The sequence below is a fragment of the Pygocentrus nattereri genome, chromosome 9 (assembly GCF_015220715.1).
Source record: "Pygocentrus nattereri isolate fPygNat1 chromosome 9, fPygNat1.pri, whole genome shotgun sequence".
Lineage (NCBI taxonomy): Eukaryota > Metazoa > Chordata > Actinopteri > Characiformes > Serrasalmidae > Pygocentrus > Pygocentrus nattereri.
Window position 1 is genome coordinate 34,748,240 of NC_051219.1, and position 24,674 is coordinate 34,772,913.

At 39.0% G+C, this 24,674-nt stretch overlaps 2 protein-coding genes across 2 annotated transcripts; one reads left to right on the forward strand and one right to left on the reverse strand.

The window, feature by feature from the left end:
• The first annotated feature begins 1,124 nt into the window (after positions 1 to 1,124).
• On the forward strand, positions 1,125 to 17,016 carry vwa1 (von Willebrand factor A domain containing 1). The gene is made up of 6 exons (XM_017708838.2): positions 1,125 to 1,614; positions 8,668 to 9,225; positions 12,577 to 12,903; positions 13,278 to 13,571; positions 14,919 to 15,194; positions 15,340 to 17,016. The coding sequence occupies exons 1-6, from the start codon at positions 1,518 to 1,520 to the stop codon at positions 15,366 to 15,368; spliced, it is 1,581 nt and encodes a 526-aa protein (XP_017564327.1). The 5' UTR covers positions 1,125 to 1,517; the 3' UTR covers positions 15,369 to 17,016.
• Positions 17,017 to 17,210: 194 nt separating this feature from the next.
• Positions 17,211 to 23,552, reverse strand: otud3 (OTU deubiquitinase 3). Its single transcript, XM_017708853.2, has 8 exons — positions 23,404 to 23,552; positions 22,481 to 22,776; positions 22,235 to 22,383; positions 21,752 to 21,864; positions 21,515 to 21,637; positions 18,495 to 18,621; positions 18,218 to 18,411; positions 17,211 to 18,109 (listed from the first exon to the last, which is right to left on the reverse strand). Exons 2-8 carry the CDS (start codon positions 22,684 to 22,686, stop codon positions 17,945 to 17,947), a joined length of 1,077 nt encoding a protein of 358 aa, XP_017564342.1. The 5' UTR covers positions 22,687 to 22,776; positions 23,404 to 23,552; the 3' UTR covers positions 17,211 to 17,944.
• Between the last annotated feature and the right edge of the window lie 1,122 nt (positions 23,553 to 24,674).

Here is a 24,674-nt window from a genome sequence, read left to right on the forward strand (position 1 = left end):
ACACTGAAGGCAAACAGTTTTCATCAGGTAGAACCGAATGGCTCTGAAATCACTTTTACAAACAAGCAAAGTTTCAGTTTAAGATTACTTTGTAACTTAGTTACAAGCTGAATAAAAACTGGCTTTAAACTCAGGATCACAAATAAGTTTTCCTTTACTGTATTGATCTGTAGGTCTCTGCTCATAAACATAAACTAACTGAAACTAATTTACTATAAAATGAAAGTGTTTGTATGAATTCAGAAAAAAAGAAACATGCCAGTCACGACTGCATAGGTGTACATATTTCTATATTGTGGTCTATTTACACAAAGTTAGGTTAGTTCATCATTTAGGTGACGTATGTGCTCCCAAATTTTTACGCCGCTGCACTGATGTTGAACCGTATACTTGCACTGGGTCAGTATGACCAACAGGTCAAAACAAGCTCAGAACAAAGTGACCGCTGTGTCCTGATTGGTGTTCTTGCTTTATGCTTTTTTTGTTTTGACATGTTACGTTTTTATACACACAGAAACCAAAAGGAATGACGGATTTCTCGAAATGTAGTGGAGTAAAAAGTCAGATATCTGACTTTGAAATGTAGTGGAATGAAAGTAGAAAGTCGCCCAGAATGGAAATACCTAAGTAAAGTACAGATACACGAAAAAACTACTTAAGTACAGTAACGAATTACATTTACTTAGTTACTGTCCACCACTGTGAGATATAAATGAGTCATCAGCATTTAGTTACTAATTACTAGTAATTTAGTTACTAATGTACAAGCACACTGTAATTCTGTAAGTTGTAAACACTTCTACTTTTACTTGAGTCTCTATTTCATTTAAATAACAATATTTTTACTTGAGTATAGATGTAGGCTACTCTGTCTACCTCTACTAGAAAGCGAATCCAGATCAGACCCCCTATAATGCATCTCAGTAAGATCATTATGTATGTTTTCAGAACGATCCGCTCTGTTAGAGCCGAAGCCTTCAGGCTACAGTCACACAGAGTGACTAACATGAGGAAAGATCACAATGACCAACAACTGGGAACGAGTCCAAAGTGGTGAAGGCTAGTCGGTCGTCTAAACTAAGACATGAGTAGAGAGGAGAGGAGAGGAGAGGAGGGAGTGAGGCAGTGAAAAGGGAGGGCGGATTTGGTAGCTGAGCAGTGCTCACAGTCTGTTTTCGGTTTTGCTCAAGACGCGAGGAGAAGGAAAAAAGTGAGCAGAGCTTCTGAGAAGCAGCCAGCAGTCGAGGGCTAGCAGTTATACAGGTGTACGTCTCGGTCATTTGGGGAACATTTTTTTGTCGTTTCACTCACAAAAGGAGCTCGAAAAGATAAGAGAGTTTCACGTAAATCCTCTACCGTGAACACCTCCAAGACTGACGGTGAGGGGGGAAAAAAACAATCGAAAAGGCGCAAAAAAATAATGCTTCTTCTTTGAGGAGGACCAACTGTGTGTTTTGGGGGTCGAGGACGCCTTCATTAGGCACGAATATCAGCCAAATACCTGAAAAAGACTTCACATGAAGGCTGTAATGGAGTTTCGAGCAGTGCTCACCTGTGTGGTGTTGAGTTTTTACCTGCAGGCAGGAGGTTCTCAAGACGTGGACGCGGTTCCAGGTCAGTTTAATCCACACGTTACAACGCCATGATGCGTATAGGGTGAAAAACAGGGGTCTTTAAATGTAGACAGTTCAGACTCTATCAGGTGATATGAATGAAATGATATCCACACTGTTGTAGTCAACCAGTTTACAAGAATTATTCTGTTGTAACAGATACCTTTGTGTGCAGTTTTAGTTGACCTGACAACACTCTTAGCCAAAAAGGGTTCTGTATAGTACCAAAAAGGCTCTGTGACGTAACAAAAGTGGAACCCTTTTGGCTATGAGTGTGCACACATAAAAATGGTTCTTCAGTGGTTCTTTGGTAAAGGCAGTGGTCATATATGGTTATACATACATACATACATACACACACACACACACACACACACATATATATATATATATATATATATATATATATATATATACATATATATCTGTTATATATATACATATATATATAGCATAACAGTGCAAAGAACCATGTGAATGACTCAGTGGTTCATTGCATGGTTAAATGGCTTTTTAAAGACTCAATAGCACCAAAAGAATTGCACCATTGGAACCTTTTTGGTACTTTGTAGAACCATTTTCTGCAAAGAGTGTGTACTCTTAAACATTAGTTCTTTAGTAGCAAGTGCATATATATATAGAAACAGGGACAAAGAACCATTTGAATTCATTAGTGGTTCTTTGACAGGTTAAATGGGTATCTATCAGTGAGACTGTTGCATCAAAGAAAATTTTTATAAATGGTTCTATGTAGCAGCAAACAGTATGCCACAGGTCACAGATGTAACACTTTTTAGCGTACAGGGCCATTTTTACAGGATTCTTTAAATATTTAACAGTTTCTCCAGTACAGAAAAGAGCCATCGAACTGCGCAAAGAACCCTTCAAAACATTCAAATGGCTCTTTGTGTCATCACGGTTTTATATGTAATATGTAATCATTGTCTTCAGTATAAAAATCTTGAAGAACCGTTTTCAAGTGTATAGGTTACACACACACACACACAAACAAACAAACACACACACATAGTTTCGGCGGATGTGCGGTGCTGGGGCATATCCCAGTGCAGTGGTCATTGGGCAAAAGGCAGGATACACCCTGGACAGCTCACCAGTCCATCGCAGGGGTATCGGTTACTGATTTCAAGATTATTTCCCTCTTTTTATACAAGTTCAAGGGATAAACCTTAGGTGTATGCTGAGTTGTTATGAAGCAATTGTTATTAAATCATTAACTGTTGCCAGACATAATAGCATTTATTAAGGTTTCATTGTAGAGGTGGGCAATGTGGCAGAAATATAACATCACTATACTTAAAGACATTTTCATGATTCACTGTATGCATCACAATCCTTAGTTTTCCGGAGGTTTGATAAGTTGGAACAGACAAAAAAGATCCAAAATGTTTTTATTCAACATTTCAGATACACTCCTGCACTAAAACCAGATAAACAAAATAAATAATTAGGCTGTCTTTATAATGAATTATGCAGTTAATTATGCAGTGATGACAATAATCCCAAAATGCTCATAAAAGCATATTGTTAGCATAAGTTATCACAATATCAATAAATATGGCCATTCTGTCTCAGTATTTGACTGCACTTGAACAAAACACCCACAGTGATTGTTACAAGCTGGTAAATGTAATTTATATGATGAAAAGTGCTCATTAGATGGTGTAAGTGCTTACTGAGGACTTAATCCATCTGAAGTACACCATGTATGTGTGTGTCTAGAGAGTGACAGAGAGAGACAGAGAGATAGAGAGCGGGTGTGTAAACATGCAGTCGAGTTTGTTCGTCTATAAAAGAGCACATCTCTTGACTTTTCTTTTCCCACAGCATTCCTGCTTCAGGGGATTTAGTCTTATGGACCCAGTGCGCTGCATGCTTGTTACCATCAGGCCCATTTTAGCTCTGTCAGAAAGTCCCACGGGGGAGTTTATTTATGCCACCTGGGCCTTGATCCAGACATTAGCCCATGTATCTAATAGCTGATGCAGTGAGAACTGCACACTAATTCAGACTCAGAGTGGTGAGCAAACAGCAGGCGGGGAGGGAAATATGTCAGACTGAGATGTGGTCTCTGTGGCCTGGAGTGTGAGGACATTTTTCACAGATCCCACCATGTCTTGACACAGCCACGTGCTGAGCAGAATTCTGAGCCACTGCAAAGCGGTAGAGTGGGAATCAGTACAGACTCCACAACACTGTATCACAAAAGCCACAACACAGTTATATTGCAGTTTTTATAGATGTTGCAATATGACAGATCACAATATAATATCTGATATCTTTCATGCACATATCTATTGATGCTGATGCATACATTTTTATAAAATGTAGAAACTGAGACTCCTTGAATTAGGATTACAGAGAAACAATATTTATTTGTTGTGCAGAAATCAGAGACCACCCTTCATTTGTTCCAATTCCAGTCAAATCCAGTCAGATCTGAAAAAATCCACAGGTGTTTCTGTCCATCCTTCCACTGTGAGAAGATTCAACGCTGTGAATCTGAAAGGATGTGTAGCTGTGAAGAGGCCATTTTTGAGAAAGAGAACTAGAGAAAGACAAAGAAAATCATACAAAAAAGCTGCTGGCATTCTCAGAACAATGGACTGTCCACCCCAGAGACCAGACCTCAACCAACTTCTAAGACTGAACTTTGGAGATGTGTAAAAATATCTTTGCAGATTTCTTTGAAAAACCGAAAGCAGGTGTCTTAAAAAGAATGAAATACTGAAAAAAATTATTATATTGATTTGTTGATTCTACATGTAATTTCTATAAATATTTACTGATTTGTTCCTGACACTGAACAATGAATGAGTAGCAGACATTATGATTAATGAAATGCAGATGTTTTAGTGTAGCAGCCTAAATTATCAGCTTTCAATTGGTTTAAAATATTAGTCAAATTTAAACATTTATTAATTGTTTTTTTTTTTTAAGCAATTATCCGCTGACACTGATTCCAATATTATGGAAGATTAAGTTATAATGATATGTGGGCTTCCATGTATCATATTAATACCAAAATATTACTATGATGTTGTTTCCTTTTTTAGCTCATACTGTCTGTGTGGATGCACAGTCCAAAGGGTTTTGTAAACTGCTTTCATTGTAAGACTAAAATAGTGCTTTGTTCAAAATATAGAAGAGCACAAAGTGGGAATCAGAAATTGCTTAGGATTTGTTTATTTTTGGCATGTGGCAGATGGCTTTAAATGCCCACAACTGTCCTCGCTGCACTTTAGGTGGGCATTACTAGACTGTCTTAGTTGGCATGGGCTCTCTCTCTCTCTCTCTCTCTCTCTCTCTCTCTCACTCACACACACACACACACACCACACACAGATTTCATTCTGTCTTGCCAGTCTGGTCTCTGGAATAGATTGTGCATTCCTTCCCTTCATTCTTCAGGAGCTGCCAGTTCTCACCTCCCCCTTTACTCTCTTTTTTCCCCTTTCTCTGCACCCCTTTTATTCCTCCCCCGAGGTATCCAGTAGTCGTGCTGCTCCCTCAGACCATCTGTTTATGTTTATTTTTCAACTCCAATTTAGGGAGATTTCTCTGCCAGGAAAAGTCATTGGCAAATCATCACTGCTTTCTAAATATTTTGAAAGAATCTTCCACTCTTTTCTTTTCTTCTTCTATAAATCTGACACTTTCCTCATCACATTTTTCAGGGGTTGCCATTCCAGGTCGAATAACATATTTCTCCCTCATTTCCCTTCTCTTCTTAGCTCAACCTTCTCTTTAAGCTTTTGGGTTTCCCCTTTTTACTGCCTTCATTGCAAACGTTTAATGACTGAGTGACTGTGTTGTTCCAAAGACGTAGAGAAGGGAAGTGAGGGAATTAAGATTTTGTGCAGGGGTGTACAGTTGCAATGAGAGCAGGGAGGACATCCCTGGAAAATACAGAAGGAGGGAGGGAGGGACAAGGCCAGTAAGATTAGAGTTTAGGATGTTCCTTATTGTCCTTTGTCTGGATGCATCTATTTTGAGCTTACTTTAATTGTGTACATGCTTCACTTTAGGGGGAGCTGTGATTAAGGACCAAATTTCTTTTGATAAACACCTTAATGTTTGGAAATTAATATCTTCTCCTCTACCTCTCCAACGGAGGGAGTTATGCAGTGCCCATGGCAATATTACTGAGCGTGTAGAACTGAGAACTGGTGTTTGCTGTTGTTTATCTGAAATGAAAATAAAACATTACACCATAATGTAAGTCTCGGTCTGAGTAATTAGTGGTTATTAACTTAAGTGTTTCATAGTGTTGCAACAATATGCAAATTCCTGATTGCAGCAGTCATAACATTTGCATAACTGACAAAACTAGTGCATAATTGGTGCATAATTAACAAAAATAAAAAGAAGATAGGACAATATAAATACACACAGAGCATAAATAGTTTGAGTGCAGGGAGGTTTTTTCTTACTTTCATTGATTTCCATTTTAATCATGTGCTTTTAACAGACCAGTGGACGTCATTCAAGTTTATGCCACTATGTCTGATATCACATCAAACTCTATTCAGCCCCCATATTGAAAAGAAATGGTAACATTCAGAATGAAGTCCTCCTTGCATTTACAGAATTAGCGAACACCCTTATCCAGAATGGTATGTGAGTGTATGAGAGGTTTTGGCCAAGGACTTATTGTAACACAATATGAACCATAATAGGAGTTGTGGGTTGATATAACTGATATTTTTCATTTACAAATCTTTAGATTTCAATGCCTGTACATTTTAATGTACACAAAGTGGAGCAGGGCAATATGGCAAAAATGTAATATTTCAACATATCAATACTTCAAGATGATTTAGTGTTACATGATATGTCACGATATTTATTTTTTCTGTTAAAAATCTGTTAGTTGGAACAGACCATGTAGTGCCAAAAATACTGTTAAAAACTATGAATCCACATTTTTTTTGTATTGCTTTGCACTAAATCCAATTAAACAGGACCAGTTTTGCTGTTAACATTAGCAGAATTATCTAAAGGCTAGCATTGTTCACATGTGTTAATTAGCTGGTATTACCTTACCCTTCCTGTGATGACAAAGACTTTTTTCTCCTCCTTTGCTACAGTTGGCCCCTCCCAGTCCTGTCCATGTGTTCTGTTGTGTTTTGGTTTAGTCACTGTGCATTTGTTTTGGTTTTTTAGTCCAGCCCCCTCGTTTCGTGACTCCACCCCTGATTGTTTCCACCTGTGTTCCCGCCTATTCCTCATTTACCCTGTGATTATTTAAGCCCTGTGTTTGCCACTAGTTGTCGCTGGTCTTTGATGTTTGTAACGTTTGGATGTTTGATCGTGCTTGTTTGATTCTGGTTTGTCTGTCATGTCTGTCCCTCCTTCTCTCCGTGTTGTTTGTTTGACCCTGGACCGTTGTGACTATGACCCAGGATTTGCCCCTAATAAAAGTCGCTTATCTCAGCATATGCGTCCACCTCCTCATTCCATGCCACATCCTTATACTTCTGTGCTTTTAAATGCTTTGAGAGACTCTGGAATAAGGAGAGAGGTTGTGCATAAGATGAATATTAAGGTCAGGCAAACACACATTTGGTAGCTTTCTGCCAGTTTAAGTGAGACAAGGATCGCAGCTTATTTTATCGACTTTGTATGGTAACGTTTTTTTTCTCAGTGGAAACTGTTCCAGTTTAGTATGTTTCAAATCACATTATTTACAGTAAAAAAAACTACTGTTGTTCAACTCCTGTACTGGAGAAAAAAGATTTATTTATATGCATGTAACACCCCTGTTTCCTGGTTCCCGCTGCGCAAAGCAAGGGTTGCCAGGTTTTAGACATGGAAAAACCAAACAGGCCAGGTTCTGGGCAGGGTGGTGGCCAGTGGTGGGGAGGGGCTATCCAGCAAGCATCCAACTTGTCTTTTATCATGTCCCTTATACTGTCTTTCCTGCCTTTTTGTATGTGTTTAAGACAGTCTTGTCTTAGTCTTGTCTTAGTCTTGTCTAAATGAACTTTATAGGTTTAACAAATAGGCTTTACATATAAATGTTCTAACCTAGTGTTCTGGCAGTAAAACCATGAGAGCCTTTATTGTATTTTCCATATTTTCTGTAGGTTAATTGATACATAAAACAGGTACATATGCATAATTGAAACTTTATTAAAGTAACTGTAATTGAGTTTTACTTACAACATAGTCTAACTTCACCTATGTGCCTACACACATCTGCACATCCTGTATGTCTCAGTCAGCATACTAGCGTACTAAAGCGCATGTTTAAAATAGTAGAGCTGGTGGTGTGCTAATTTGATGCTATTTGGTTTGGTAAATCTGGTTTGAGACGCAGCCACAGAATGCACCCGCCCCCCTAACTGAGAACCTCTGCGAGAGAGAGAGAGAGAGAGAAAGAGAGAGAGGGAGGGAGAGAGGAAGAGAAAGAAATGCAGTGATAGGCCTAGAATAACATATTATCTGCTTCAGTAAATACATTTACAGCAAGGCTCAACCAGGTATTTTACCATCTGGTTTACAGCATCAGCCAGACACCGGAGCTTTAAACCGGACTGTCCTGTCCAAAACCAGATACCTGGCAACCCAATGTGTAATTTCAAGCAGTGCTATTTGGTTTTTTTGCTAAGCCTCTTCTTCTGGCTCTGAGTTTTCATGTTATTGAGAATACGTGTTAGCGCTACTATGTGTTGTATAAACACTCTAGAACTCATCCCTCTTAACATCTCACCTCAGCAGCTGCGCTCGAAGAAGCTCAAAAATCATCTACAGCTAAAACAATCTTGTACTTCAGTGAAAGTGGAAATATCCTTGGTCAAATATTGCCTATAGTGTCCTATCTGTAGTTTTACTTGAATTAAAGTACAAAAATACTTGTTTTTATGAGTACTTATGTATCAGATATGAATGTACTGTAGGTTATTATAGTTGCTGTTTTGTGTTATTGTGAAAATCTCCTTTAGCAGTACAGCAGTGCAGGATTTTTGTACACCACTGCTCAGCAGTACATTATTCTCACTTGTGACTTTCTTCCTCTCTTTTACTCCCACAGTTCTGAACTGCTGTGAGGGTGATGTCTTGTTCCTGCTGGATTCTTCTGGCAGTGTGTCGTCTTTTGATTTCTCCCACATGCTTAGCTTCCTGTCGGATCTTGTGTTGCCTTTTTCTCTGGGGCCTGACCAGGTGAGAATTGGGCTGCTGCAGGTCGGTACTGACCCTCATCTGGAGTTCGGTTTTGGGGCCTATAGCACCCAGCAGGGCCTACAGTCCGCACTACAAAGGACTAAACAGCTTGGAGGAGACACCAACACAGAGGAGGCTCTAGTGATAGCTAAAGAGCGGGTGTTAAGATCAGGCATGCCTGAGGGAGCCAGGCCAGGACTGCCAAGAGTTCTAGTGTGGCTGACTGATGGAGTGGAGCCTGGAGACGTGCAGGGGCCAATGGCTGATCTGAGGGAGGACGGTGTGGCTGTGCTGGTGGTGTCCACTGGCCGAGGGAACTACCAGATTCTGAGAGATGTAGTGAGCCCACCTTCTGAGGAGCACTTATACTTTGTGGACATTGAAGATATGAGCATCATTACTGAGGACCTGAGGAACGCCATCATTGGTAAGTACTTTTTTAACAGGGGAACCTAATGTGCTGTTCAGTGTTCAGGGTGGACCTAACTTCAGTAGAGCAAACTAAAATCTCATCTAACTCTGGAACAGCTACATAAACACTGAATATTTCATACATTGTTCAAATTAAATGAGAAATAAATGCACTTTTAAGATCCTTTAACTTGGTTCTAAAATAAATGAATCAGCAGTGATTAATGTGCAGTTTACATGATAATAATGCATATTTCTCATCATGCAAATTAAGTGCTGTAACAGAAAAGGGTTGAATTAACTTTAGAGCAAACTTAAATCTTGTGTAACTCTGTAGCAGCCGTGTTGTATTTTGTTTATCAGAACATCAGAAGGGAAATTTCTTAAATATGCTTCAAGTTGTCTAATACCTGAAAAAATGTGATTATTTAAGTAGGGCTATCAGAAATTACTGATTAAACTTATAAAAACATGGATTACATTGTACCTTTTTAATTAATTTATGGATATTAATAGGCTGTTTGCATATTGCAAATTTATATTTTAATTTCTCATACTGGCTGTTGTGCAGTGACATTTCTGAAACTAGAAAACTCAGTCAGAGGATGTTAAACTAAGAAACAGGGCCTCATGACAACTCTCATTTATATGCATTTTGTTTTGCCCCTTAATATTTTTATGTTTTAAAGGGCTCATATCTTAAATTTTTCTTATATTTTACTTTTTTGGCTTTTGTGATTGCACAGAAACAATGAGTTCAGAAGAGGATGTTTTTGCAGCATGTTTTCCATACATGGACTGGGGATGGATCAGTATATCAAATTTTAAAAAAAATGAGGAAAAGTTTTCCACAGTATGAGTCATTTTAAGGGCTCTTTTCCTATAAAGGATCTTTTTCCTATGAAAAACTTCAGAATCTTTGAAAAGCAGTGGTTGTTCTGTTATCGTTTTGTTAAGAGCATTTTTACTGTTTGGCCTCTTTTAATTTTTTTAAAATTAATTGTAAGAATATTCAGTATGATCACTAATATAACTCATAGTGGTAGCCCTACTCTTTTGCAGTGACCTAAACATTGGTTATTTTACTTTGTAAATGAGAAAATTAGATGTGAATTTGAAAATAAACACAATTTAAACATGCTGTATGTTGTCTAATACTTGAATATACTACATTTACTCTAAAGCAGACATGTTTAAAGGAGAATAAGTACAAATCTAATGGACTGTATGGGTGTTGACATTTCTGGGCCTCCGCCCTTGTGTGCTGGAGAATTCTAGGCTTCTGTACCAGACGACTCTGACACAAATAGCACGAGACAGCAGTACTGGACTAGAAGGTGAGGAAGGAAGACAGGACAGAGCAATAGACACTGTAATGGGAGAAGGAGCTAATAATACAGAAATGATTTTGTCCTGCTTCCCCCACTGAAGCCCTCCTAGGGCGCTAGACGTGTATATTGATAGAAAGTATTTCTCTGTGCTGAGTGGGTATCACGTAAGTGCAAACTTGTAGACCCTTATACATGTTTTGAAGGGTTGGACCTCTTTGGCAGCAAGCGGAGAACCAACAGCATATTAGGCAGGTGGTCATACCGTTCTGGCTCATTAGGGTATATGAATCATTCTACTGAACTGGTTCAAGAAAAAATCCTGATTGCAAAAAAATGGCTTTGGTAGTGAAAATTCTTCATGTTAGACACTGATTTTCAGCCTTTGAAACACGTTTACTTCATAATAATGGTATCTAACAGTTCACATGTCCATGAGGGACATGGATCAGTCTCAATTTTTGTCCTAAAATACAGGAGCTGCGCCTATGGACTAAAGCTCCTTGTGTTTTGGTAGTGACGTAAAAACCTGGGACAGCACTTTTTAAACAAAGTGTTTTTATTTCCAATTTTAACTGTATTTTAAATGTAAATTTAATAACTTCACTTTAAAAGTAAACAAAAAGGTTAAAAAAATAAAACATTCATTTTCACCAGTTGAAATGCAGGAGTTAGGATTTGGAACAGGTACCTCTTATAGAAGGCACCCTGTAAATTATGATTTTATATACATTTAGCTTATTATTATCTTAATAAGTTATATAATTTATACATATACACATATACACACATGTATGTAAAAAGTCATATATAGACTATAAGCACAGTTTGATCAAGTCAGAAATATCAAGTGTGAAGTGTGTTGACTTTCTAGAGCTATTTAAAGGCTTTACCAGGCACACTTACGAGACAGCCATTTGTCATACAAGCATCCTCTGACTGAGTTTTCTATTTTTAGAAATGTTATTGCACAATGATTGAATGCCCTGGAGACCCCCCTGACTGCATAGGGGCCATTCCGTTGACCTCCAAAATTTTCATAGCCTACGAAAGTATACATTACATGGATCCAACGTGTTAGATTAGTGCTGGAGTTAAACTCTGCAGGATCTCCAGGACCATGACTGGGCTCTCGTGCAGTAAAGAATGTGTTTACCTATTTTTATTTATTGTACGGCATAAGCTATTTGAAAACTAAGACCAAAGCTAAAACTAGCTTTTTCTCCGTGTTGGATAAGTGACTGGAGAGAAGGCATACTTGATGTTGATTGGTCTGCTGTGGCTGGAGCTTTATCATGGGTGCTAAGTGCTTTCACATTGTTGATATGAGAGTGTCTGTAAGGTTACTGAACAGATAATTGGTTAACCACAGGCGGGAAAAACCTCATAATGTACAGTACTGTGTTAAAGTCTTAGGCATCTAAGCAAATTTTTAAACAATTTACCTCAGCAGTGAGTTTATCACAATATACGTTAGAATAAATTCATATTCATAATTCAAATAAACATAAAAACAATAAAAAGTAACAAGAATTTCTTGGGTCCATATTTTTCCTTCATACCTTCACAGCCGCCACAGAGACTTGGTAATATCATCAATTACAACATGAGCATAATTTAATGAAGCACTGACTGGTCAAACCAGGAGTTGCTTTTTAACTACATATAATATTGTAATACTGAGCCTCCTCTATGAATTTTTGGTCTGTACATTTTCTCCATCTGTCCGTGACTAAATGTAACAAGTGCCCAAACAGTGATTTCAGTATTCAAAAACTGTCACCTTGAGCAGTTTACAGAGTACTTGAGTACACCTGCACATTTCTTTTTTCTGCTTAAACATGTGACATGCATGTAGCTCAGACTGAGGATTGCTTTTCAGTTGCTGTGCACCTTGCTTCATAGACAACAATGAAAAGTAGTGCGAAACGAGAGCGTTTGAAAAGGCGTCACCTGAACACCCCCTTATTTTTAAATAATTTACTCTCTCTCATTACCATTTCAAACTTTTCTGCCTGTCTTTATTTCTGTTTACACAGAGATCATTCGTGCTGAGAGGCTGCAGGTCCGAGGCATCTCCTCTACAGGTGCAGAGTTATACTGGAGGCCTGTGCTTGCAGGTACTGGTCACTATGACATCCGGTTTGGACCTGTCCCCTCAGGAAATGTAGAAGTGGTCGGAGGAAGCCCGGGCACCAACCCTTCGACAGAGTTTGGTCACTATCAGAGAATCGTCCGCCCTGGAGACTCTAGCTCAGCCAAGCTGAGCAACCTGCGTCCAGACACCAAATACTTAGTCACTCTACACCCAGTATCCAACCCGGAGGTTTTCAACAAGCTAAACACCACCTTTACCACACAGCCAGGTAAGAACAGGATGCTCATGGTGTTCCCTTGAGATATATGTGCTATCTGAAATGCTCTTAACTGTGTCCTAAATAATGAAGCGTTTATAAAGAGTTTATTATACCTAATACCTAATTATTATACCTAATTCTATCTAAAGCCTTTCCTGATGATTTTTTTATAGTTCAGGCTTTCATGTTTGTAGCATACAAAAGACAAAACCTTTGAATACTAAGTAGACGAAGGGATACCAGCAACAGACAAATAATGACATTTTCTAATAATTCGGCCCAGCCCGTAAATGAAAAAGGGTTAGTGTAAACTCTTCAGATTCCATATTGCCTTTCTCTTTTAAGATTTCTCTCTTTCTTGTATACTTCTTTTCTTTCTACAGTTCCACCTGTTAAACCAGAGGTACAGAGTCCAGCTCAGGTATCTGTGTCAGAGTCAACCATGAACAGTGTGAGTGTCAGCTGGGGCCCACTGCAGCCTGATTTGGTACAGAGCTACCACGTCGAGTACTCTGTCCTCCCTGCAGGGAAGCTCCATGTGGTTAAAGTCAGTAACAGACAGAGCTCAACATTGCTGACTAACCTACAGCCTGGTACACAATACCTGGTCACTGTGAGTGCCCGCTACTTCTCTGGCAGAGAGAGAGCGATGTCTGTCAAAGTGTGCACCGAAGAAGGTTAGTATCACAAATAAGGGTGGACATTATGGCAAAAAGATAACATTCCCACATTTTCAGTTTTTCTAATATTTGAGAACTCATCAGAATGGACAGAAAGAACATCAGTGCTACAAAAGCTACTATATATGGATTACAATTTTAATGCAGTGTGTGTTAAAAAAGAAGGAGTAATTAACTAAGAAAGAACAAAAAATAGGCAAATAATAAACTGTTGGTGAAAATGCATTAAACAAATTAACAGTCGAATAAAGGGTTTACATTTGTCCATTCTATGTACACAGTTTTAAAAGAGCGTAATGTGTTAATTTTATGTCCAGTTAAAATGGCCATTAAGTACAAATTATTCATTTTTCAGGATATATTTTAAGCATAGTAGATATACAATCTACTTTTTTACATTTGCATAAAGAAGGGGAAAATTCCAAAGAAGATTCTTGGAAGAAAAAAAAAAGATCTATAGAAACCAGGACTTTTAACAACCATGAAAGACCTCATAGACCACCAAAACTATCCCCATCAAATAAACAGTACTTAAAGCTTTCGTCTTACTTCAGATCTGAACAAATTACAGGTGTTTCTGTCCATCCATCCACTGTGAGGAGGCAACTCAGCACTATGAGTCTGAGAAGGCGTGTAGCTGTCAAGAAGCTTTTACTGAGAAAAGGAAATAAACAAAAAAGAAGACACAATGCAAATCAAGAGATGCTGCTCACATTCTTAGAACTGACCACGCCAGAGTCCAGACCTCAACATTATTGGATCATGAGAAACAGAAAATGTAATCAACGTCTAAGACTGAAATATTGAGGTGTGGAAAAATATCCTGCAGATTTCTTAAAAAGAGTGAACAAACTAAATACTGAAAAATAATAAAATTGTTTGTTGAGGCTTCTGTGTCATTTTCTGATAAATATGTTTTTCTGCTTTTTTCCTGATTCTGCAAAAATTAATCATTTGTACACAGTGGTCACTTTGACTGGAAACAAATAAATGAAGGGGTGGTCTCTGACATTTGCACAGTATTGCAGTTTATGTAGTTCCTTAACACTAGTTCTTGTTTACATATAATATAATAATATAATACATGTAATATAATGTACTCATAAAAGTGTTTTGCGGCATAGTTTATCACGGCATCGTCATAATCTCTAGCCCGTCCTTAAAAGCTACTAACAGATTTCACATTCAATGATTTCGAAACCCTGAAAATGAACACTCACTAATTGTATAAGATTGGGATGAAAGCCGTCTTTGTCTGCCTTCCCACACACTTTATTGTTGCTGCCAAGATACTTTCTCTACAAGGCAGAATGAGGGAAGCTCTAATCTCCCTTTCTCTCTCAGTGTTGCCAGCTCTAGCAGATCTGCAGCTCACTACAGTGGGCAGTGACTCAGTGAAGGTCCAGTGGAAAGGGAGCGCTGATGGTCTACGTGGTTACTGGGTTACGTGGGAGGGTGAACCCACACACTCCTCCATCCAGCGTTCAACCCTGTATCTGCCACCCCACCTCCTCTCCACAACTCTTACCCAAGTGCCCCCCAATGCTAGAGTCTGTGTCTCTCCCGTTTACAAAACAGCTCGGGGAGATGGCCTCTGCTGCACCGCACACTTCAGCTCAGGTGGGTGGTCTGCTCTGATAGCACGTTACTTATAAATATTTCAGATGCCCTTTCATGAGATACATTTAACATACTGAAAATGAATTGTGGTACTGAGCAGGTATGTTGGCTATAGTGTTCTGTTTTTAATTTTCTCTCCCTACAGCTGCCTTGACCTGGAGCCACAGGTTGTAGCTCTGCCAAACAGATGGATGCGGAGATGAAAACCTTACCACAAATGGAAAAAGAGGAAGAAGCACTGTAAATGCTAGAGCACTTGTAGTCCACAGAGCGGTGCTCTAATAGCAATACACCAACACAAACTGCACTGAAAACACTTACTGAAGTTACTCAAAACCCTAAACTACTTATAACACATTATGTATGCATCTCAGAGACAGGTGAGACTGAAGAGTTAAAAAGAGACTTCTGAGGAGTATCAAAACAGAAATATTGTGTAAATATCATTCTGATAGTGGAAATGTCTGACATGCTGCATATTGTCTTATTGCCCAATAGGTTTTACATGTCTGAAAAGGGAACAATTAAGTATTTTGAATAGTAAATTTTTGACGCACACTTGGCTTAAGCAAATGCATATCTAACCGCTGCTTGAGGAAAAAATAGATATGCTGAATTCATTGCTGAAGTGCACAATTAGGGTCATTTAGCCTATCATTATTCTCTCTCTCTGAGATCAGAAGGTTGATGAAACTTAAGATTTCAAGTTCATCATAGCTTCTTACACGAGAATGTTTTCTGGTTGAGAAGACCTTTAATCGGTTTCCTGAAAGCGCTTGAGGCACTTTCCACTGCCCACACACAACTACTTATGGAAACATGGGATCGCTTTAAGCCTTGCTCCTATGATTCTGGGATGCGTACATGGTAACACTTTCCCCCACTTGCTGTACAGAACTCACCTCGAATGTTAAGTCTTTCACTGCCCCCTTGTGGATTTTCGCAAAACCATTAGTGCCTTCTTGTGGATCCAAAGTGATTCAAAAAACCAAGTATACTGTTGGCATTATGTCCACATGAACAATGAGAATTGTACAACTTTATTTAAATTTGAATAAGCTTCCTGTAAAATTAGCACTTTCAGATATATTAATTTAAGTAATGTCCTTATTAAACCAGGCACTGCTTGCAATTTAAGCCTTTGAACTTAATGTTTGGGAAGTTGCTGATGATTGTGCAATTCTGTAAAAGCAGCACAGCATGAGACGTGCAGAGAAAGCATATGACAAACTTCTTGTGATAACAAAAAAGGTGCCTGTAAATACTTAATTTACCTGCACAATAAAGTCTTATATTGTATGAGACCTCAAACTTAACATCTTTCATTTTAAATAATCTCCACTTCAGTACAAAACTGATGTGATGTGATGTTTGCAGTTAATGAGAATCAAAAATCAATACACATTGGTGAAGCAGTATCAGGGAGGGTCTCTGAGCTGGCTGAGCATTCTCACTTGATGGTTGGGATGGTGGGAAGGATAAGTGAAACACAATATTACTGGTAGACCTGTTACCATTATTACATGACCTTACGGTTACTTGAGCTGAATGTGAATTGGCTGCGTTTTAATCGGTTGGACGGAATAAATCTAATGTACTTGGGCAAATAAATCTAAATAAAAGAAACAAGGAAAAACATTTCCTTACTCAGGTTTCTGACTAGTGCTGTAACACCTTTAGAGGGCATTGGTGAGTCATGTTTAATTGAGCTCAAGCTGTTTGTCATCATTTAGAAGCTTTTAAGTATCTACCGCCAGGAAGCAAGATTGTTAATCAATTCCTTTGGACACATTTGGCTCATACTTTAATAAAGGCATACAATGAACAAAAAAGATAAAGATCTAAATCTTTTTTTTAATATTGTAATTAAATTATCAGCTAAAATTTTACATTTAATTGGGACAGGCCTAATTGTCAGTTACTGTTTCTTTTTCTCCACCCATTGGTTCATGGTGCCAAAGACAAAATTATCAATACACTTTGATCAAAAGTTTACTGGAAAAGAAGAATTGTGTCTTTTTAATGGTACGGGATGATGAATAATTTTTAATATGACCAGGAACAAACACTAACAAAGTAACAATAGATCAATTCTGATTACAGAACAGTACCTCAACCCATCTGAGCAATAAATATTCTTCTCCTCATATGAACAGGTGAAAGCTTGTGAAGCTTCTCTATAATCCCATTTATTATTAGATTGCATTTCATTCCAAAATATAGAGATGAAAAATCTCTACAAGGGAATGCAAAAGGTAAACCCAGTGAAACCAAACACTACAAATTTAAAGACTGACAGCATTGATGAGGTGCATGCACTGACTTACAGAAATGAAATCCTTATAATTCAGTGGACAGAACTCTTCGTTTAAATCTCAATGTTAATTCACACCCATCTCCATTGTCTGAATCCCTTTACAACTGTTCTTTGGCAATAACTCAGAGAGTTTGAGGGACTCCGAGTGAAATTGAAATGAAGAATAAAATTGGACTATATTCGTTTCAGCTAAGGCAACCATGGAAGGCTCTCTAAAAAGAGCATATAGCATGACAGGCCAGCCAGCTTCACCAGAAAAAGCTAACACTATGTCATCTTTGTCATTCCAGCACCAGCATTTAACCCAGAACACATGTCCCCACACAGCTAACCAACAACCTACAACATCTCCATTTCTCAACGAACTTGGAAAACTGAATAAAAAGCAGCAGAGATCAACCTTAGAGAGTGTTTGTTTTTGTCCATGAATGTTTTAGATGCTTAGAGTGTTGAGAGCTGGCACAAGGGTAACTGGTTCAGGCAGATTCTGATTCTGGTCATGTGATCCTTTGCCTTGAAGAACCTTCTGTCTGTGCCTCTCTTCCTGCCTCTTTTTCTTCTCTAGACGCTGTTGCTCTTTCCTTTGTTTACTGGAAAGCTAAAAATGGAAAAGAAGGGATGCCACTCAAAACAAATCCTTTCGTGCTGCTTTTTTGACAGTAATGCATTCAGATATTTACATAATGTATAGAAGCATCCCTCCAACCTTGGGTTTGTGTGAAGTACTGCTCTCTGGTGGTGATATGTTGTCACTACCGTCTGTGTGATTGCTTTGACACTGAGGGTGTGTCCCTGCTTCAAATTCACAGTGTGATGATTGGTTCCTCAGCTCAGGTTCAAGCCATTCTGCATGGCACGTTTGTGAGGTGGCACTTAATTGGCACATATTCTCATCTTGACCTGAGAAAGACAACAGGAAACACTGTGGGGAAAGGATCTTAGCTAAGCGGACATAAAAGGCTATGACTGACAGACTGACTTACTATTCAAGCTGCTGGCCAAAATGGAATTCAGGATGACTTCCTCTTCTTCAAAGGGAGAGTGGCAGGGGGAGGGCGCTCTCTGCTTGTCCCTTTGACCGTCACCAAACCGTCTTGAATTATTCAGATTCTGTCATAAAGAAAGGAATACTCAGTGGTAAGACTGCGATAAGAATCTGGAAAAGTGCACAAAGTTCTTAAAATGTTAAATCATGATCATAATTAATACATTTTACCCACAGAATCTTTACCGAACAAATATCTTAAACAATTAAACGTTATTGACTGAAAATCTGCATACTTCAGCCAAACTTGATTTCCACTGATTTTTCAAAATGAATGCATTATTAAATAATTGAGGTTTGATATGAAATAATTTGTTGTTAAGAAACAAACAGTATCAGAGTCATTCACAGTAATGGTGATAGGAACCAGACACCTGAAGTGTTTCATGCCTCTAAAAGCTCCCTCACAGAAAGCTAATACATGAAATGGTTAAGAATATGCTGCCTCATGTTTGAGATGTTGTATGATAGTTTTGAGGCTCTGGCTTTAAAACCTCAAAACATGCAGGGAACTCACATTCAATAGCACACAAAATAGTACCCAAAGAAAACCATTTTACCATTATCAACATTATATATAAAATACGTAGTTTCCCTGTTAGTTCTGGCTATTTCTGCATCATAGACATTGCAACCCCTGTTTTCTGTCATTAACACTAAAAAAAAGTCAGTCTATAACTTTCTCTGAAGTGCACGTCTAAATTGTCACATCAAACCACTCTAAATGATTAAATGATTTTGCTTACACTATATTTCCAAAAAGATTTGCTGAAATTGTGTGTTATCCCATTCTTAATCCATAGGCTTTAATATGATGTCAGCCCATCCTATAACAGGTTCAACTCTTCTGGGAAGGCTTTCCACAAGGTTTAGGAGTGTGTTTACGGGAATTTTGACCATTCTACCAAAAGCACATTTGTGAGGTCAGACACTGATGTTGGACGAAAAGGCCTGGCTCACAGTGTCTGCTCTAATTCATCCCAAAAGTGTTCTATCGGGTTGAGGTCAGGACTCTGCACAGGCCAGGCAAGTTCTTCCACATCAAGCTCGCTCATCAATGTCTTTATGGACCTTGCTTTGTGCACTTGTGTGCAGTCATGTTGGAACAGGAAGGGGCCATCCCCAAACTGTTCCCACAAAGTTGGGAGCATGAAATTTGCTGAAGCATTAAGAGTTCCTTTCACTGGAGCTAAGGGGCCGAGCCCAACTCCTGAAAAAAAACAATACCACAACATAATACCCCCTCCACCAAACTTTACACTTGGCACAATGCAGTCAGACAAGTACTGTTCTCCTGGCAACCATCAAACCCAGAGTCATCCATTGGATTTCCAGACGGAGAAGCATGATTCGTTACTCCAGCGAACACGTCTCCACTGCTCTAGAGTGGAGAGTTACACCGTTGCATTCGATGCTTTGCATTGCACATGGTGATGTAAGTGCAACTGTTCAGCCATGGAAACCCATTCCATGAAGCTCTCTATGCACTGTTCTTGAGCTAATCTGAAGGCCAATGAAGTTTGGAGGTCTGTAGCGACTGTCTGTGCAGAAAGTTGGCAACCTCTGTGGACTATGTGCCTCAGCTGACCCCTGTCATTTTACATGGCAGACCACTTTGTGGCTGAGTTGCTGTCGTTCCCAATCGCTTGCTCTTTGTTAAAATACCACTGACAGTTGACTGTGGAATACAGTTACACATGTGCCATCCCATCACAGTACCATGCTGGAATTCACTGAGCTCCAGAGAGCGAACCATTTTTTCATAAATGTCTGTAGAAGCAGTCTGCAGGCCTAGGTGCTTGGTTTTATACACCTGTGGCCATGGAAGTGATTGGAAAACCTGAATTCAATGATTTGGATGGGTGAGTGAATACATTTTGAAGTATAGTGCATATCTCAGCCACTGAATGATGAGAAATATTTAAAATGTGTTAGTCCTCAATGATGCTTGAACAACCTTCTTCAGATTGTACCACAGCAATTTAACAAAACTGAAGTCCAGTCTCTGAATTGCCCTCACTAGATTATATAATTTCTTGGGTTTAAGTCAATTTGTTGATTTACATCCATGTTCTTGACCACCAAACAACCACCATCTCTTTATGAGTTTTAGATGTAATATGGCCACACCCTAACACCTTGCTGTAGATTCTTCTGATGCCAATTGGAATCCAGTCCAGCAATGACTGTAAGCTGTTCATGCCCTGCAGCAGCTTAGCAGTCCTGAAACAATATAACACCATGCTTCATATTGGGGTGGGGTTTTGATGATCTTATGGAGAGTTTCAGATTCTCCAAACACAACATACACTCAACAAAAGCTTCCATCACACTCCCAAACTTATACATCAACAAATATTCCACTAGCACCGTAGAATATGCAGCTATTCTTCAGCTAACCCAAGATTTTATGACTACTAGTTACACCTGTGGTAACCTTATGAACACTTATTTGTTTTTCTTTTTGGTAGACTCATGATCACAGACGTTAAGTACAAGAGGTGCCTATATATTATTTGCTGTCACCCAAGCATTATGTTCACTAGTTTTTCCACTGCCCTTGTCTATTTATAAACTGTCTGCCTGATATGACTGATGGGGTTCAAGTATTTAGAAATCCTTTTGAAATTCCATTCAAAATCTTTTCTTCAAAGGTGCTTTATAAGTGCAATATAGCTCAATCCTATGTTACTGGGCTATGTTGCCCCTGAAAAAAGATTCTGCTGTGACTAGCATACAACAAAAACTGTTTTAATTTTAGATGTCAATACTGTACTGTCCAGATTTTTTTTGTTCATGAAATACCTTAAAATGCTTAAACTGTTTCTTCAGTAAAGACATGTTTGTTAAATGAGATTAATGATCCAAATACTTCCAAGGTGTTTAAAAACATGTATAATAAGAGTATTTTGGTCTATAAATTTAAAACTTTAATTAGTGACAACATTATTTACAAACCTCAATTCGCAGATGAGCAGGGCTTTCGGAGTTGTCTCCAATGTGACGCACACTGTCATAATGGTCACCATAACGATATGCTATATGCAGCTCCCGGCACAAGGGCTTATCCGACCCATTGATCTACATTTGGAGAGGACAACCAGATTATATTACCTGGATAATCCAAAAAGAGTGCTTTTTTTATATAAACCATCATTTTAATAGCATTGATAAAGTCAAACTGCAAATCCTCACCTCCCACAACGGAGCGTTCAGCTGATGGATCACAACCTTCAATTGCTGGCTGCGAGCAAAGGCTACTATTGCATCATTGCCAGCAAATGTGCCAGGCTGTGCAAGATTTGACACTGGAGGGTGAGAACAATGCATGTTGTTAAAAGGTAAAATAAATGTTTTTTTTTAAAGAACATTATTACTTTACAGACATGACATTGCTGATATCTCTCTGAAGTGTGAGAGGAATGTGAATTCATCTTTGATAAAAACAGATTTTAGATCTATCAGAGAGCTGATCACATTCAAATCGAGAATGATCTAATTATCTAAATGTTTTATTTCAAACAGTGGAATAATTTTATAGATAAAATATACTGTGATCTCACAGGAGGTGGGGCAGATGTCTAAGAGTAGAGGATGGGTCTTAATTCATTAGACCATTTATCTATGTACCAGTAGCTCAACTCTTTACTCCCACCCCCCCTCCCCCCCTTTTCTCACAGTGCTGAGTGAATGGCACATCATCTTCAACGAAAGGTTCAAAGTCCTGCCGGTGTGACATCATGTACTGTACGGTCTCCTGGCGCAGATTCAAGTGCCCTCGCGAGTGTCCCTCCAGTTGATCCGCCAGAGCTCGAAACAAACAGTTCCTACAAAGCAGAAGATAGAAAAACGAAAAGTAACAGGTTTGTTTACTTGAAATGCAAAGTTTATAACCAGCAAATACGGCATCACCCTTAATCATACCCATCTCCAGGAACCTCCCTCAGTTTAAGTCCAAGAGCCTTCAGTTGATTGGAGAAGCTGACAAACTCCTCTCCTTCACCTTCCCCTGGAGGTCGATTCTTACGGTCTTTGGCCAGAGCCCTGCGAGCAGCTCGCTCATCCCTCTTTCTCTCCAGGTCACATTTTCTATTCCCACGCACAGGTTTTCCTGACTGTTTCCTTGACATGGTGATGCTTTGTGGATTACACTGACTTTAGTGCAGGGCGACAGCGACTGAGTTCATCAAATCAATCGGACACCCACGTACATCTGCAACCTGAAAAACAAATGATCATGGAAGAAGAAGACACAACTGACAATTCCATAACAAACATAAATATATAGCTAGTTTCCTGCCATCGTATTAAACATCAGCTACAGGACAGAAACACAGCACTATCAGATGTAGGCTAACTTTAGCTAGATAGGGTTAACCTAGTTTCTCATATATACGATTTGAAGACTGACCTTAATCATTAATGATATAAACTAGTTAAATATAGCTGTGCAATAAAATCTAAACACTGCGCAAGTAAAATAAAAGGGCAGATTATCTGGCTGGCTGCCTTTCATTAGCTGGACAGCAGTAACGTGAAGCATCAAACGAGAGATAAAACTGTAAACTGAAAACTGAGGAAACACGCGTTAAAGGGTCTGCTAAAACTAGGTAAGAGTGAAGGTTAATATTTTATACGAGTATATCTGAATGGGCAGTTATCTATCATGCTACATTACTTTCGTACGGATCATTTAGCCTATGCTAATCGTTGGTTGGCGTAGCTACCAGTATTTTCAGAGCTATGTAAGTTAGCTAAGGAAGCTAACAAGCTAACTAGCTAAATACACTCCAGTTGTACCTTTTGTCCTATCTTTAAAATATAACATACAATATTTTTACACTTACATTATCTGCTGGTTAGGAACAAATCACCACATTTCTCACAATATTCTGCTTTTACATAAAACACTAGGTTAACGAAGCGCTACAGCGCAGCGGACCAGTTTGTTTACTTCTCTGCGTCCTACTTCCTGCGGTACGGTGGCTTTAACAGTCCAATTTTTCCAAGTTTAGCCTACGTGTTTTGCATTCTGGAGAAAATCGGAATATACAATATTAACGAAAAATACCATTAAATCTTGAAGAAAATTCTACAGTTGTCTTTTTTCATTTCTGTTGTTTTCAGTCATATATTGTTGCGTCGGCAGAAAAACTCAGGGGAAGGCCAGCTTGCTTGTTGTAGCTTTGTATACCACAAGCCTAAAGCTCCTTCTGAACACTGAGCAAGTGGCAGATGTCAAATACCCTCTCTCTCAAAATTCAGCCATCCTGTTGGCCTACATAGTCCAAACAAAGTCTCAAAGATTCAAGGGACTATGTTGTCCCTGCCATGGACTCTCCACAGCACGTGGAGTCCATTGTCCTAGTCAAAAAAGTGCTCTTCGGCCACAGGCCCCTCCAACTCTCTCTCTCAAGGCTGGGACAGCGTCTTTTTCCTGCAGTGTAGGTTGTAAAGGTGAAATGAGCTGTCCCTGGTAACATAAGCCATATGCCAGTTTTTGGCAAACACTTGCCATGGCCTGGTGGTTCATATTGAGCTGGGGCACTGCATGGAGATGATGGCAGAGTTCCTAGGCATATCCTGTGCCAGGTGTGCTGTCCTCCTCTGACTCCAGTGGCAACCAAAGACCAGCACAGTGCATATCCTGAGCTTGTGGATGAACATAAGAAGAGCTAGGGTGAATGATGCATGGTGGAGTGGCATGCTAGCAGGATGGGGTACACTGTTCGAAATAAAGGTAGCATGCAGGTACATGATTCATTCATCAAGGCACAACAGTGATTTTAAGGTCCAACTGTGTACCTTAAATACGTTTTCCTAGTGGAAAAGTAGATATTTGTATCTTTTTTATAAGCAAATGTTTTAAAACAGAACCATTTCATAAAAAGCCTGGAGGCGAGACGGGGTGTGTGGAGTCAGTACAGCTTTTAAAATATCATTTCAGTGGATTATGGTACAGATATGTTCCCTGACTAAAGGTACTGAGATGTACCCCTGAGGGTACCACCCTAGTGACAGTGTCGTACCTTTTTTTCTGAGAGTGTAGGTGCTGGTCCCAGTCCTGCAAGCAACACTGATGAGCTGACTGTTGAGCATCAAATGAAAGCACTCAAAG

Bases quoted from the DNA above. Each gene is read 5' to 3' on its own strand.
- vwa1 (XM_017708838.2), top strand. From the start codon at position 1,518: ATGAAGGCTGTAATGGAGTTTCGAGCAGTGCTCACCTGTGTGGTGTTG. The intron at 12,904-13,277 runs GTAAGAACAGGA...TTCTTTCTACAG, and splicing joins CACCTTTACCACACAGCCAG to TTCCACCTGTTAAACCAGAG. The intron at 15,195-15,339 runs GTGGGTGGTCTG...CTCTCCCTACAG, and splicing joins CACCGCACACTTCAGCTCAG to CTGCCTTGACCTGGAGCCAC.
- otud3 (XM_017708853.2), bottom strand. From the start codon at position 22,686: ATGTCAAGGAAACAGTCAGGAAAACCTGTGCGTGGGAATAGAAAATGT. The intron at 18,622-21,514 runs GTTTGTAAATAA...TCTTTATGACAG, and splicing joins CTGCTCATCTGCGAATTGAG to AATCTGAATAATTCAAGACG. The intron at 18,110-18,217 runs GTTGGAGGGATG...TTCCATTTTTAG, and splicing joins GTACTTCACACAAACCCAAG to CTTTCCAGTAAACAAAGGAA.